The following is a 16,042-nucleotide window of genomic DNA, read 5'->3' on the forward strand; positions in this document are numbered from 1 at the left end:
CAAAAGAACACCAAAGGAACATTAAATACTTCCAAATACAACCGTCGGCAGTGGCAGAACACACGCGCCAAGAAGGACATTCAATTTATTTTCATAATGTTGAAGCTCTGTGCAAAACTAATTACTACTGGCCAAGACTAATTCGAGAATATCGAAATTGAGAGATTTTAAAATAATGTTAACCTTTCGGATAGCTACAGTCTTAGTGCTGCTTGGAAGCGAATCATCATATAATACATTGTTTAAATACATATCTGTACATGAATGGGGATTACCTGTACGGAGACAATAACAGTTACTGTTTTTTTATTGCACGCAAATGACAGGAGGTAAAAGAACAATTTGCATGCATAATGTGCGTTGATGACCATATGAATAGCCCAACTGGCAATGTATACCCATTGAAATTTTTTTGCCTTAATTAATATCCCCCTTTCACACGTGAAGGGCTCACAAGTGACGTCATCACATCTATCGCTCTAAGGAACGAAACGAGGATGTCTCCACAAATCTGTCTGTCGCCTGATGATGCTAGTTGTAAATTTTGGCGAAACGTCGTACTCGGATTGTAAAGGTTGTGGCTTTTCTCTCCAACACAGCGGTGTGCCATACTTGTAACACATTGGCATGTTCTGTTTACGTGACAAACCTTACTAATTGGCTGTTGGGTGGTGGCGGGTTTAACAACACATTTATATTTACGCAATCTAACCCCTTAAACAAAAACCCTATATTATGGGTGCTCTATATTTTGCGGACAAAGGTCAATGGTCAAATGTTTTTCTAAGGTATTGTCCCACCACCAGCACGCTACCTCAGCCCCACCGCCATCAGCATCGTCGCAACCCTCGGCCTCGCGCGCACACGGCAGGTCTCCAGCCACCTCACCCTTTCATCTGCTGTCTTGGCACTCTCCTGAATGGTCTCAGGGTTCTCCCAACTGACCCCTAAAACCTGAACCCCCTACAACACCCCCCCACCAATATCATCATCTTTGTAATGAAGGACGCTGAGTCTCTTCCCATTCATTGTTTGTGTACGCTCTTTTTTTTTTCTTCCAATTTTACCTCGACACAATCTCCGACTCCATCACTTTTCCTACCAAACGCACTGGCGCCCAACGCTCACCCCTCACACCGACTTGCCAGCCCGACGCTTGCCCCCTTAACCGAATCTTTCAACAAGGGGATGGCTAGATGCACGGGGCAGTGTGTGTGAACATTTGTGTCGCGCGTGAGCGTGTCAAGTTATATCTTCACCGTCATCATTCATCGTAAGTAAAGAAAAACCTCTTTCACTTATTTTTCTTACATTTTATGTCTGATTGTATTTAATGTTATGCTATTTACATTTATTCTGTTTCTTGTTTTTATTTTTTACTTGAGACAAAGTGTGGGAACATCATGTAGAATTAGTTCAGTAAAGAGGGAGGGGGTGATAATTCCAGACTCAAGAATGTAACCTTATCTGTTATTTGTCGAAGACTGTTTTGCCCAACCTCGGCGTCTTCTAGGAACGCAACCCCCCCCGCATTCAGCGAGGTTTTCCAGGATATCCACAGTAAAGACGCGGCCTGTTGAAATGTAAATAACGCTTTGAATTATAGTATTGTTTTTATATATTATTAAAACAATAATGGGCGGACGGGGATGTCCTTATGTAATTAGAGGTATGATGCAGGGCCGTGCGGTTGTCTTATTGTGTAAAACAGTTCTCAGGAGTAAACCCTTCCAATATTCCTTCAAGGAGGGAGTTGTTTCATCCCTTTTGGGGCCGAAATAACGCGCAATTTTTCTTCGGTGACACACTTTTGAAGCTGTGGCTTGTAACCTTTCATAGGAACATCTGCGACCTCTTTAGGCAGGCTTTGATGTCGGGATTAATGGTTTGCGATAAAAAAGATCTGCATTCTCTGCCACGTTCCCTGCCGCCTGTGGCTGGAAAATTGGATTATATTCATTGCACCGTGGAACACTTGGGGGGTGCGGGAGGGAAAGAAAAAATGAGTGCGAGATAATACTCTCAAATGCCACATGTTTAATAATAATATATGCGCTCAAGTCTAGAGAGGCCATCTTAGCATTTATGTGTGTGCGGAAATAAGCATGCTTGCAGTCATGCATATGAAAGTGTCAAATTGCCTTTGTGGCTACGTCTTTTCGAGTGAGATTATCTGTTCTTCAACTTAAAAATTGGCTTTATGCGTTCAAGTTTTTTCCTCCCTGTTATAATGCCACTGTAACTATAAAATGTACCTTAATGTGACTTTAGTGAGCTTGTGACTTTATCTCTTTTGTCATGCCCCTTAGATCATCTTTAGGGTCTACCTAATCGGTAGTTTTAGTGGAAATTTATAGTTTTTGCCGCAGTCACCTCCAACATGACGGAACGCATTGATTTACAACAAGTTTTGTTTCTTAATGAAATACTTTTATCACAAGCGTGCATTTGTTTGAGAATTAACACTGGAAAACAATGCACGTTTGACATTGTACATATAACACACCTCCAAATATAATTATCTTGCAAATTTAGGACAAGCCATGTATATGGTGCGTTGCAGTCCATGAATGTATTTTAAATTGAAAACTCATTTCTTTAGAACTGCCTTTTGTGTTTAGTTTGTTGTCCTTCCCCCGCACCTCCACTTAGCACTGTTGGCTAAGTACGGTGTGAAAGAAGTTCAACATACATGTTCTGTGAAGATCCAACAAGCAGAGCGCCGGGTGGCTAAAACACAGCTAGTTGGCACAGTAGGGGAATCAGGTGGTGCATCGCCCAGTCATCCCAGTCAGTCAACCCATTGCACCTGGGTCTGTCCCGTGACCTCCTGCTAGCGGGCGTTTGACACTTCACGTGGCTTTAACGTGCACATAGCCTGGCACAAGCACCGTGGTGACGTCACCACCACTTAGTGGCGTATGGCGGTTGTTGTAGGTAATTGTGCTTGTGCACCACTGCCAATGCAGCATCAGCAAATAGTATAATTTATATAATCTGCTTTGGGACAGAGGGCACATGTAAAGTCCATCCAAGGAACCAGGAGGGCATCTACAAAAAGACTAATCAACTCAAAATAGCATTTTGCATTGAACTAAAATCTTGGTTTCCATTTAAATTTTTTACCTTATAAATAAATAGATATATATCAAAAACACATACTTCCAATTAGCACGGTTGGCTATGTACGGTGCAAAATAAGTTCAACATACATGCATACATTCTGAAAATAATAAATGTTGGTGAATAAAAAAAAAATACGAAGTTTAACTTTTGAAGTGCATGTTTCTGTTCAACGTTCGATCTCCGTAACTGCAAGCCTGGTGAGCTCGTGCCCAAACCACCCACTGCACAAAGGAAATTGTTGGGTAATTGTTCATTGGATTTTGTCATGCGGGCAATGTGCCACTTCTCAAGGGGGATTTTATTCAAGCCATCCCAGTAATCCACATTTAACTGAATTATTATTTCGAATAAAGTTTGGCATGAATATGAAAATGACCCCGGGTAAATATTGGTAACTGCAGTAGCATGCAATTGAGACCATTTTGCTGTCACCGAAGGAGCAATTTTGAATCGAGCATTGTTTCTAAATATTCTTTATAAGAGGCCGGAAATTTTTGTACCCAAGGACAATATCTCAATTTTGGAGCTTTCGTGACTGCAGGAATTATTCTTTGGTTCTTTCGGTTAAGTCACGTATAAAGATAAAATAGTAATAAATTAAATATTTAATTTATTATTTTATCTTTATACGTGACTTAACCGAAAGAACCAAAGAATAATTCCTGCAGTCACGAAAGCTCCAAAATTGAGATATTGTCCTTGGGTACAAAAATTTCCGGCCTCTTATTTAATTTATTATTTTATCTTTATACGTGACTTAACCGAAAGAACCAAAGAACAGGGACAATGTTGCATTCCGTATTGCAGCGGAGAAAATTTGAATTTCATTTGAAGCGATTTTGACTTCATTTTGTTATTTCAAGATAGCTGTGTGTGACATTAATTGAGAAAACAGCGTTCAATTTAAGACAACAATCCACTATTCACAACAACCAGAAGTGAAGATGAAAGTAATGCCTTTGCCTGCGTCACTTATGGCCTTGATCCAGGAGCCTCGTGATGATGGGTATGACTGACGATTGTGGCAGATGCCCAGTGACGCATGTAATAATTCTTAATTTTCATTTATGAATCTCTTGCTTTTAGCCCTCCACATTATGTCATAGTTCACTGCATATATTTGTCTGTCTGTCCAAATGTGTCACAGGTGTTACATAACCGCAACAGCCTTAGAGCTAAATAAGTCGCCTTGAAAATTCTGAACACGATACAGCTTCTTTTATTATCCGCCCAAGTTCTGTCCATTGGTGCACGAAGGCCTCTCCACGCCTTCGTCATCCCACGCGTTCCCGTTATGACACGGTCTGTGTCACTCTTGCAAACGAGCAGATCTCGTCGCTCCATCTCCACGGCAGTCATTCTCTTAGCCGTGTTTGCTGCTTTGTCAGCAGTTATACCTTTTGGTGTCATTCATCGTCCATCAGTCCTAGCAATATTGCCTTTTCCCCCCAAAGCCCTTGTTGTTTTCTTAACGGTCAATTTGAAATGCATAACTTGTGTTTGTTTCCCTAATACATGTGTTTCTCTTTTTGGCTATTCATTGTTTAAATTTGTTCCAAATTCTTTGTCCTTGTCTCTTTCTGGTCCATGTCATACTGGGTAATGTGCGCCGATTGAAGAATTTCTTCTTGAGGCACAGTGGTATTTTTCTTTTCATTCTCAAATTGGTTGTCGGTAAAAGGACACATTTTCAAATACCATTGTGCATCATCCTTTTCTAGTCTATAAAAAGACCTCTTATTCAGTGGAAACTGGTTAGTCAACCAAACTCTCACAGGTCCAAGGCCATCACAAAAAGAGTATTGGGAAGTTATGAAGACCATTTCTAAAGATAGAATTAGCTACACTGCCGTTGCGTGATGAGACTAGCGAAGAAAAAAATGACAAGAGGAGTGAAGCAAGGAGATACGCACGCTCTCACTGTGGCAATTCACAAGCAACTTTTAAAGATATTTTCAGAAAAAACAGATTCCAGAAATAAAGGGATGAAAATGCCTGGACAAAGTATTAATTGCCTTGGATTTACAGAATCAGAATCTTTATTTAGACTGGATGAATTCGCTCGGCTATGAAGCTCTTTTTCACCGATGTCCAAATGGAACCGCAGGAAGTGATTGAAACGGCCCAGAAAGTGGGCTGCAAAATTGGGTCTCGGTAAATATTACCAAAATAGAAATTGCATGCAACAAGCTCGTAAAATAAATTTTTTTGGGGGGATTAAACTGGGAAAAACAGTGGCTTATGTATACCCATGATGATTATTGAAGCTGTATTGGTGTCAAATTGAGGAAATAGAGGTGAGTGAGAATAGGATATAGTTTTTTTGGAACACTTAATTTGATATTACAGCTTCTTTGTTGTTCTGAATAATGCATGTGTTGAAGTATGACTATCAGTAGAGTATTGTATTACAAAATTTGTTGACATTTTCTCAACATGATTGTTATATGGGATACAACAGATTTCATTATGCTGTATGGTATATGCTCAATTATTTTAAGTTGTGGTTTGGGCTCTGCATTTTAAAAAAATCCAGAATGTAGTGGAAATTTATATTGGCGTTATAAAATTCATCAGTGGCTCAGTGGTTAGTGCATTGAGCTGTACAACTGGTGACCTGAGTTTGTATCCTGGCCACTGCTAATATCCGGGGCGAGTGATTTTAACTGGTTCCAGTCCCCCCCTCCCTTCACTTCACGAGTGTGCACTGATCAGCTTGGCGAAGTATGGTCAAACAGCCTCCGTGACGGTGTGGGAAAACCTTAATCCAAGGCTTTACTGTTGTTGTTTTGATGACCCAGACCACCCTTGAAAATGAGACCATCCTGGCATCTTTATTTCTCACCTGGTTTCAACAAAATGAACGTAACTAAAAAAGAACCAATCCAAGCAGTTGATTGACAAAGGAGGAAGATGTAAGTCAGCCATCAATTCGACATTCTGATAGAATCCAGTGAAGTTGCATTTCTCCCAAGACAACTCGGCGTGTTTGAAACTGTTGTTGGTGTTATTAATCGATCGTCATCGACGGTGGTGGTGGTGGTGGTACTGCCATGGGTAGGCTGTCTCCCGCTGCCTACTACGCCCAGCGGCTCATCCAGCACCTGACGCGCAGGGACAGCATCCGGCAGCGCGTGCTGCGCTACCAGCACGTGCGGCACGGGGAGGGGGGCGCCGCACCCCCAGCCGTGTCCCATACGGGGCTCAACGACGACGATGAACCCGAGTGAGTGCCGCCACATTTTGCCGCCCCCTCCCCCACCTCTCTTCACCCTTCCTCTCTGACAGCAACCACCATCATCATAGTTTATTGCTCATACTGTGCCTCGGAGCGCATCTCACGACGCCAGAACAAAAGGGGGAATTTGAGATAATCAGGAGTCACTCGGTAAGGGAGTGATTTCAGGCCGAATGCAACGTGCAAAAGACGATGCTGGATAGACCGTTGCTGTTGTTGTTGGCAGCATTTCACTCCCCACTGCTTGGCCAAAGGCCTTTCCCATTTTCTTGTCTATTTATTTATTGACCTCCAAACTCTCCAATTTCATCTTGCATCTCTTCCGCATGTGCGGTACAGTCATTTTTGTCAATCCACTGCTAGATGAGGGCCTCCCCAACACTGCATGTCGCTGGGGGTGTTTTTGGTGTACACGCTGGCCAGTGTGGGGGTGAGTGAAGGCGAGGAATATTGGTGTGCAGTACAACAATGTCTTTTTTAAATCCTTTATATTAAGTTCACTTGCTTGTGTGCTTGCTTGCTTGCTTACGACCGTGCAAATCTTTCGGTCGTTTTTTAACCCACTTCCCGTGATCCAATCGAGCTGACATTTTGCACACAGACTCGTTGTGCGTGACAATTAATTTTCGTGAAATTTTTTTTCCTAAATATTACACTGTTTAGGGAAAAAAAATTAAATATTTAATTACCAATTGCTTAATGGTGGCAGACAATCATCTGACCCATAGGTGGCAGCCATCTCAAGCCAGAGGACGAGAGGACTCTAGCCGCCACGCATATAAAGGATTTATAGTGAAAAACTTTGTTTTTACGGGTTAATTTTTTAGCTGTCTGCCACCCAGCACGTAGTCCCACGGCCTATAACGATCTGTTTTGCCTGGTGGCTGCCTATCCAAGCACTATCCAGGTTCAGTCCTGCTTAACTTCCAAGGATGGGATTGGTCAAAGGCATTATGATCAATTCCTACATTTAAATGTTAATACAATATGTGTACGCCTTTGTATAATCCTCCTTGATTTATCTTTGCAAATGAGTGTTATTTTTAATCTCCGCATGCCCTTAGGTAGATAAATAAGACAAATTGAAAATTGTTATTTAATTGTATCTTAACAGGAGTGGAGCTGTTTTGTCACCCAATTAAGTTAACAAAAGCAAACCGAAATTGCCAGAATGTGTATCCCATGCAGCTGTGAAAAAGGTTAATTTGTTTTCTGATACTCATCCCTTTTTTCGTCGTTTTTTTTTCTCAAGACGGATGAACCTATGCAGATAGGTTCAAATTGCCGTTTAGTTTTGTATCAAGTGATACACATTTTGATTTCTTGAAAAATGCAGCACATTCCCACCTGAGTGCAATAACTCCAAAACGAACGCAGAAGAGTTATGCGTTTGATGTATTGAAGTCCCTCTTTGAAGATTTTCATTTCAAACATTTATTTTCCTTTTTGTATATTTTTGGATGTAGTTATTTGTTGTTTTGTTTCTTGCGTCACCGTTTCCTTTTATGTAATATCCATTTTAAAATATTTTAACGGGTTCCTTTTTGTGAAATTGTTTTGACGTGCACTTTTAAATTTCGTGACAACTTTTGTACATTTTTACTTTTTTTACATTGTCCCAGTTCTTGCTGGGTTCCATTCTCGCACATTTACATCTTAAATCTGTAAGCCTGCCTTTAGTCTAAATATGCAAACAGGCTTCTTGATGCCATCCACAAAGAAAACTCAACCCTAATTTTTAAACAGCGTGCGTAGCTTTTTACGGTCGTGCTGTATACTTCTCTGACGTGGTTTTTTGGGTTGTGCCGCATGCGTTGTACGGCAAGCCCGGGAGCTGCTTCAGTTCCCAAACCAGCTTCCAGAGACTTAGAGCGAAACGTCGGACGCGCCGAGCGAACAACGCGAGACACAAACCTGAGTGTGCAACGGAGAGCTTCTCTCTCGTTTTGTTTACCTTTAGAAGCACGTGCAGGATTTCTCTTTCCAAACAGTGTTGGGTGCCTTATTCCGGCGCGCACAATCTCGAGTCATAACAAGGTGTTGGTGGCGCTGTATTGGTGCACGGAGCCTCGCTTGCTCGCCTGTCACTTTGAATACAGCTCAGCGTGACCCCCATTATCCCAGCCAAAAAGAGAATATGGCTCTGCAAGGCCTTCATCTGCTGTGGCCACGTTGAGCCCCTCTGTTTTGCTTGTAAATCTACTTTAGGGACCAGCTTGCAATTTTCATATCACCGGTCAGCCTATTTTATCTTGAGTAAGAGTCACAAAAGGCCCGTGGCGGTTAAGGAGCATGCCAATCAAGGGATAATGTGTGAATAAATGACACTGTCTCCCGTATGCCACTCTTTCCCCTCCACCCCACCCCGTTCTTCCTCTTTTGTTGTAGTTGTCCTCGTTAGAATTTGTAGCGTTACAAAAGCACATTGATTGTTCAAAGTAACGTGTTTGGCCCACAGGGACATGCGTTTGGCCGGCATATGCTTCATTACAAACTGCTGTCTTTCAAAGTAAATCACCTCTCACTCCTTCGGGCGGCTTGGGTAGAGAAGGGTTATGCAGACGGAGCTCCTGAAGGGCCACAAGGGAGTCGCGAGGATGCACAAAATATGAATTGGCCTGCCTAAGGCACAGCTCACATCTAGGCATTGCGCCGGCAATTAGCAACAGCGCGTTGCCTTCCGCGATGCTTTTTGAAAGCAGCATGCCAATAATGGTATTGCACCACATTGTTCTAATTTATAATCCGTTGTGCAGATGTCGTGACATTAATCCGGCCTGTTCGTGGCGAGCATTAAACATTCAACGTGACATTTAAATTAATGCGTTTCAATCGGCAAGGCGACTTGCTTTGTATTGAAAATTGACGAGAAGAAGTCCTGAGCACGAAAAGCATTTAAGTGCAGAGGATATAGTGTGTGTTCCATCAGTATGAGCATATCGTGTCCTCAAACTGTGTTGGAGCTTTAGTATGTAATCGTCTCGAAATGGTCTCCATTGAAAAACATTTATTTGACCGTTCACTATATTATTTCGACTTGGACTTCTGCCATAGCAAAAACAAAGTGTATATCATCTTGAAACACGGACTTTTTAAAAGTAGTTTATCATTCCCAGCTCCTAAATAGTCAATCAACTGTAATGCCTGGCAATCAGTGCCCTTGGGACATGAGGTCGTTTACATTGACTCAAGTGATTCACGCGAGGCCTAGCGTACCAGGTGCTCCCTATTTCCTGCCACATTGCTCAGTGTCCCCAAAGCTTAACTTGCAAAGCCCCCATTATATATTAATGTATGTGGCTGGTTATGTATTTGTTGATTATGAAATTAGATAACAAGTTAACAAAAATATGATTTGGGACAAGTTTCGATGTCATGTCTATCTAAGTGTCATCAAGCTCGATAAAAATTTAATTCACTTAAGTCCCCGTGTCATCTTTCTGCGTTGTTATCCCACCCTGGCGCCCGCCCTTACCCCGTGCCCATCTGTCTTGGCTTCTTGTCGACACTGTTTCTCACGCCCAAGCTGTTTATAGTTGACTCGGTTATCCATTTCTTTCCCCCTACAGTTTGCGCGAGGAATACTGCAACAAACATTCCCCCGTTTAAGAAAATTAATTGCTTACTCCATTAGCAAGTTGCCGTTTGCCGTACGCAAGTGGACTCTGTATCTTGCGAAGCCATTATTAGAAGCCGTTATTATTATATTAGTTTTTTTGGCATCGTAAAATAAGTGCGCCATTTATACCGTGTGCACACCTGTTGCGTGGAAACTCATTAGCTATAATAGGGACCCCCCACGGTGCTTGCAGCTGTGCGCCGTGTACTGCATTTCTATTTACAAGGCCCCCAGATCCCACAGAATGTGTGGCGGCGTCTAAATGTCACCCAATCCAACCGGGTGCACTTGCCACCATATGCTACCGGTGTGATTGCGTCAAATGGAAAAATAAACGCGTTGATATTCCGCGGACCAAGTGGTAACGTTCGAATAAATGTTGCGCTCCTTGGCAGCTTTGAAATTGGTGGCAGTGACTGGATGTGATCGCTCATGGAGTCGCCGTTGTGACTTCTGTGCGACAAAGGGGCTATGCCTGTGCAAATCTTTTGTGAAGGGCTGTTGCTTATTTAAATTATCCAAAGCCGGGTAATCCAATATGCATGTAAAATGCATGTCAATAAATGCAATGTTTGCTTGTTGCCGCATTTTGTTTTTAGGTCAACCTGCAAAGCTTTACATGCTAAGCAGGCCCAAGTGACGTCATTCGCTGTGACGGTTTGTGGGCAGTTTTGCAATTACATCGAGGGTAGCACTGCTTTAATAAAACATAAGCGTCTTATGTTTGTATGAATAAATATTGCAGGAATCACCAGTTTGTTTTGTGCATAATGCTCTACTGTATTCGTTATTGAGGCCAACGGAGGTGTTATAATTGGTGATAGGTTTTGCATGTTTTATGTGTAATTCTATGTAAATGTTTTACATGTATTTTTAAGCTGCTATGCATAATTATATCTAATTTACTTGGCTATGTACACAAGAACAGTGGCATGATCCGTATGTTGACAAATCCGCACAGGCCATCATGTATGCAGGTGAATTTTAAGGCCCTTTATTAAAATATATGCTGATCTTTTAATCTTGTCATTAATTTTGTATTGGGCAAGTGCTAATACTACTGTTCATGGATAAAACAAAATAGATGAAAGTAATTACCTGGCAGATGGTGGCTGAACTTGATTGTTTCATCAGTCACTTTACGTGGCTTTCTCTCTGAAAGTAACCACTACTTTTTAATGCTACATGTTATATAAATTTGTATCCAACGGTGCTATCTTTGTGTGCACTTGTACAGCTACTATGTATTGTATTTTTACTTTGCCAGGCTTGACGGTGTTTTGAATGTTGTTTTAGGCTCCTTAAAAAACTTGACGTATGCTGGGATGCATTTCTTAGCATTCGAGGGGAAGGACATTTGATAGAAATAGCGTGGACAAGAATAGCGAGACGAGGAGAGGTAGTGTTTAATGTAGCAGAATTTTGAATGCATTTTTGTTATAATATTGAAAGTCTTATTGCGCTATGAGAATGCAAGAGACAGCATGTATAATGAAACTCGGCAGTTGATGCAGCTTAACGTAGCCTATAATGACAGAAGCCGAAGGCTTATGGAGTTTATTCAGCTGTATTTTGTTGAGTTGTGGCTTCTGCTTTTGTAATGTAGTTTTCATTCAGAACTTATTTTGAAATGTACTCAATCATATTGTATGTCCTTTGTGATAGCTTCCAGCAGAATTGATGGTTATGCACAACATTCCACATTAGCGATGTGCTTGCCGTCATCTTTAAATAGTGCTCGTGGATTGTGAGAAATTTGAGTCTTCTCTTGAGTTTTAGTTTTTCAATGGAGGGCAAACATACGAGAAGTGGATGGTTTTGGTGTAGAGTTTTGGAGGCACTTCATTGGGCCAACCACATTGACAGGTTTGGGGCGTGTACGGTGACCGACCATTAAGAGATATGCCAGTGTCATTTTGGGGGTTCTCTTTAAGTTTCAGGAGCCAAGCCAGAGGCTCGATGGAGAGTGGTTGAGCACTCCTGCCTTGTGCGCTGAGGCCCCCCGTGATTGATGTGGCAGAGCCGCATTCGGAGAATGAAGCTGTCGTAGTAAGTAATGGGTGCAGCAGGCAGGCTGGGGCCGGTGGCTAGGAAATAGAAGGTTTAAAAAAAAAATAAGGTGCTTGAGAGAACAGCGCCTCCCCGGAGGATGATAGTGAACAGCCCTGATTTATCCCAGCGTAGCGGGTACGCGCGGTGGGTTTCGGCAGTGCCGGAGGGTCGCCCCGTAGTCCCTTGTCCTCCCCGTGGGAGCCGGCACAACTCTGGCGCTGTTTGGTGGTGCCTGTGCGCTCGCTAATCAGTTCAGAAGGCGGTGCGGTGGGTTTGTGTGAACAGTCCTGCCACTTGTTTTCTTTGTCATCCTGTTTCATAAAACACAGTAATATTGTAAACGGCACTCGTTGGTTTTGTTTCGTGCGCTGCTGGTTTTTTTTTGGAAAAGCGCACGCGTTAGACGAAAAACCCCACGGGCGTTATTTAACGCCATTAAAGTTTAGGTAAAGCAAAAATATTCGTGACTACAAGCACATGTCAGGGTATGATTTGTTATTTTGCTGTTATTTAATTATGTTCAATTTAGTCTCGTCCTACATGCGGTGTGCCGGCTGGCCTTTATCTCGTGGCCTTACAGCTTGGCTGCAGACATAATTTTTGTCTCTGCTGACCCCTGTGGGTCGAGATAGCTGTACGCTCACACACACACACGTGTTGGATCGTTTTTCTCCAGTCACCCGGTTCCCCTCTCCCCCCCCTACCTCGTTCTCCCACCATCTTCACCCCAATTCCATCATCCATTCGATCCATCTCCCAATCGTCCAACCCCTTCTCCCTTGTGTGCCCCCACCCATCTCCCTTGTTCTCCTCCGTCTCTCTCTCTCCATTCCTCTCCCCCGTGTGTGTGGCCCACTTCTAGCGATGGCGGGAACGAGCGATCACGGCCGCGTGTTGCTCCCCGATCGCGCCTGCCTGTGCCATCCCTCGGCCGTTTCACCCCCAGGTGAGACGAAAACTCCTCCGCGCCAGGTCACGCTCCGTCCATTGCCCTGCGATGGCCCCCCTCCATCGTTTACTGCGAAAAGGATGCTCTGAATCTTGTTTGTTTCACAGGTTTGATGTTTGATTTTCGGAATTTTAAGTCGGGTCACTTCACGGACATTGATGGTCCCGCATTCATGTCATTACTGAGCAAGGTATTTTACGATTGAATAAAGATAATAAAGTAAAGGTGTGCAACCCCTCCTCCCCCACCACCCTGTCTCCTACTGCTAAGTTCACATTATCATTGGTGAAATTTCATGTGCAGTAGAAGCTGGATATAGGCACATTATGATATTCCATTTTACTAATGGGGTTTGGGGCAGGGAAGGTGAAAGGCAACTTATGATACAAGCACACTTTGGATATAAGCACAGCTGGATTTACTGCTTAGGGGGTGTGCTTTTAATCACCGTCACCTGTATGTGGGCTCCTAACGCAAGTGCCCATCAAAACTGCATCAGCATCAGCACATGGGAGTCGAACGGTCCTGAGCCTGGCTCCATTGAAACTATTGGCTAAATATGAACAATCTAGATTTGAAGCTTTCGTGACTGCAGGAATCCATACTCTTTGGTTCTTTCGATAAGTCACGTAGGTAGAAATAAAACAATAAATCACGACGTTTCGATAGCAACACAAGCCATCGTCTTCAGGTGAAAATCGCGACAGCCGAGATGTCTGCTGCCTTGTGAAGAGAAGCTGTTACCAGCAAGAGTTTATTTAAGTTTTTGAAAACAAAGGTAGCCGAAGTAGTGTTAATAGGGTATTATAGTGTAGTGATTTATTTTGTTTGATTTCTACCTACGTGACTTACCGGCAGAACCAAAGAGTATAAATATAAACATGTGTCCATGTAACGCCCCCGTGTCATCCACTACTGGATGAGGTCCTCCTCTCAGCCATGCAGATTGTGGGGGTTATTTGACCAAAACTCGCCACGCTGGTCCATGCTGCTTGGTAAATGCGGGGAAACGTAGATGAGGGGGAATAGAAGTACAGTACAACAATGGATTTCTCTGCACTGTCTGACCACCACGTAGCCCGACAGCATATCATTCCTGCTATGCACGGTGGCCGCCCATCCTTGCAATATCCAGACTCAAACCTTGCTTACCTTCCGACATCTGACAGGTTCAGGTGCATTCCAGGTGAATCGTTAATCGATAATTTAGTCTGGCCATAATAGGAGCTTATATTCTTAGGTTTTTTCGGTAAAGTCACGTGGGTAAAACATCAAAATTAATAAAAATAAAACAAAAATCACGACGTTTCGGAGGCAACACAAGTCTCCGTCATCAGGTGGGACCGTCACAGCCGGAGACTTGTGTTGCCTCCGAAACGTCGTGATTTTTGTTTTATTTTATTTTTTATTAATTTTGATGTTTTACCTACGTGACTTTACCGAAAAAACCTAAGAATATGAATCCTTGCAGTCACGAAAGCTTCAAATCTAGAAATAATAGGAGCTATTAATATTCTGTTAAAGGCCAAAAAAAGAGGGACCAGTTTTAATGTGTTTTTGTCAACATATTGTTGAGAACCATGTTTGGCTTGGTGGTTTTGGTACACAAAGATTGCTGTTCCAAGTTATCTACAACATGTACATTTAAAAACTGTGGTAGCCAGCTCTTGTACAATTGTGTTAAACACCGAATTAATAAATAACTGCGTGTTGTGAAGACCCAAAATCTCAGACCTTTGTAGAGGAAACATTCCTCATTGTGTTGGCTATCACAGTAACAGATCTGCGTAGCCTTTTTCCTCCGTCCTGTTTTTGGTAGAAGATCCAAAAACAGCAGGTGCTAGAGATTTTGGAGCCATACTTTGCAATAACCAAGTAAAAATGTTCTTGCTTTAATTTAATTACGGTGCCGAAATGGCTTTAGCCTCTGGGAGAGATGGGGTAAGAAAGATTAAGACTACCCTTCCCCAGCGGGGTGAGCGGAGAGGTGTGATGTGTCAAATTTCTGTTTAGGAGTTCTCCATGGGTGTATCTTACGAGAAGCATTTTACACATTTCTCCAGAATAAACACACATCCACTGTCCTGCCAAAGGGTAACATGCTCAATGATGCTGCTGCTGATTAGTTCCCCGTGAAAGACGACCATTGGATTTTGTGAGACGATAAATAAACGCTTCCCGAGGAAGACTATTGTTCCCAAAAACGTGCGTGGTAAAACTAATTACATTTCAATATGCAGCCAGATAATTAGAATATTAATAAATAAACAACGGTGCGGAGAATTCTTAATCGCCGCCGCGATGCGATAAAGGCACTACTGAATATGGTAAATCGAGGAAAGCCGTTTTTGTGTGTGATGTCGGCAACTGTATAATTTCTCAATGTTCCGAGCGGTAATGATCGGTGGTTGTGCCTTTGCTATAATCACGAGAGCATCGTGTCCTGTGAAATCTGCCGTTATTATGAGATGCTAAATTGTTGCAGTGTGATGTGAGTGCAAGGTTTCTCCATTGTGTGGGTTGAATTGGCCCTGTAATCATATTTTGCCATTGCAATCTTTGCGTACAAAAAGAAAACACGAGCGTGTGCTTCAGTTCAAGAACAGGAATTGGCATTTGGGCAGCACTTTGATTGGTCAATTGATGTTCTGCTGTAAAGCCCCAGGTGGGTTCCTAGTAGGGTTGTAAGTAACATTGCATCAATTCATCAATTAATATCGATTCGTAAGCCAACAATAACATTAAACCACACGTCGAAGAATCAATGTTTTTTAGATTCATAAATGTATGCAATCGGATCATGTGCCCCCTCCAGCCACTAGAGGCCACTACAGTCGCCACAATGTAAAAACAAAATCTAATTGTGTCATGGAAATTCATAGAAGTGCCAGGTAGGTGATTCGTTTCACCTCCCGTTCCTTGTGTAGTTCCATTGAGGCAGACACAATTTAGTTTTTAGTGAGCGAGTGGTGGCACGGTGGTTAGTGCACTACGCTATGAAGCCTGTGACCTGAGTTTGATTCCAGACAATGGCTAATATCAGTGGCAAGTGATATTT

The 16,042-nt window shown here is 42.6% G+C and overlaps 1 protein-coding gene across 5 annotated transcripts in view; it reads left to right on the forward strand.

Moving 5' to 3' along the window:
• AMBRA1 (autophagy and beclin 1 regulator 1) overlaps positions 1 to 16,042 on the forward strand; it is a 103,399-nt gene that overhangs the window by 26,559 nt on the left and 60,798 nt on the right. For 4 of the 5 annotated variants that reach the window (XM_078597100.1, XM_078597101.1, XM_078597097.1 and 1 more), the window contains 2 exons: positions 6,188 to 6,352; positions 12,898 to 12,981. In XM_078597100.1, coding sequence (XP_078453226.1) covers positions 6,188 to 6,352; positions 12,898 to 12,981 — 249 coding nt within the window. The remainder of the gene's footprint in view (positions 1 to 6,187; positions 6,353 to 12,897; positions 12,982 to 16,042) is intronic. The other variant, XM_078597098.1, reaches the window with a different exon arrangement.

This window comes from Lampetra planeri, chromosome 8 (genome assembly GCF_965212315.1).
Source record: "Lampetra planeri chromosome 8, kcLamPlan1.2.h2, whole genome shotgun sequence".
NCBI classification, from domain to species: Eukaryota; Metazoa; Chordata; class Hyperoartia; order Petromyzontiformes; family Petromyzontidae; genus Lampetra; species Lampetra planeri.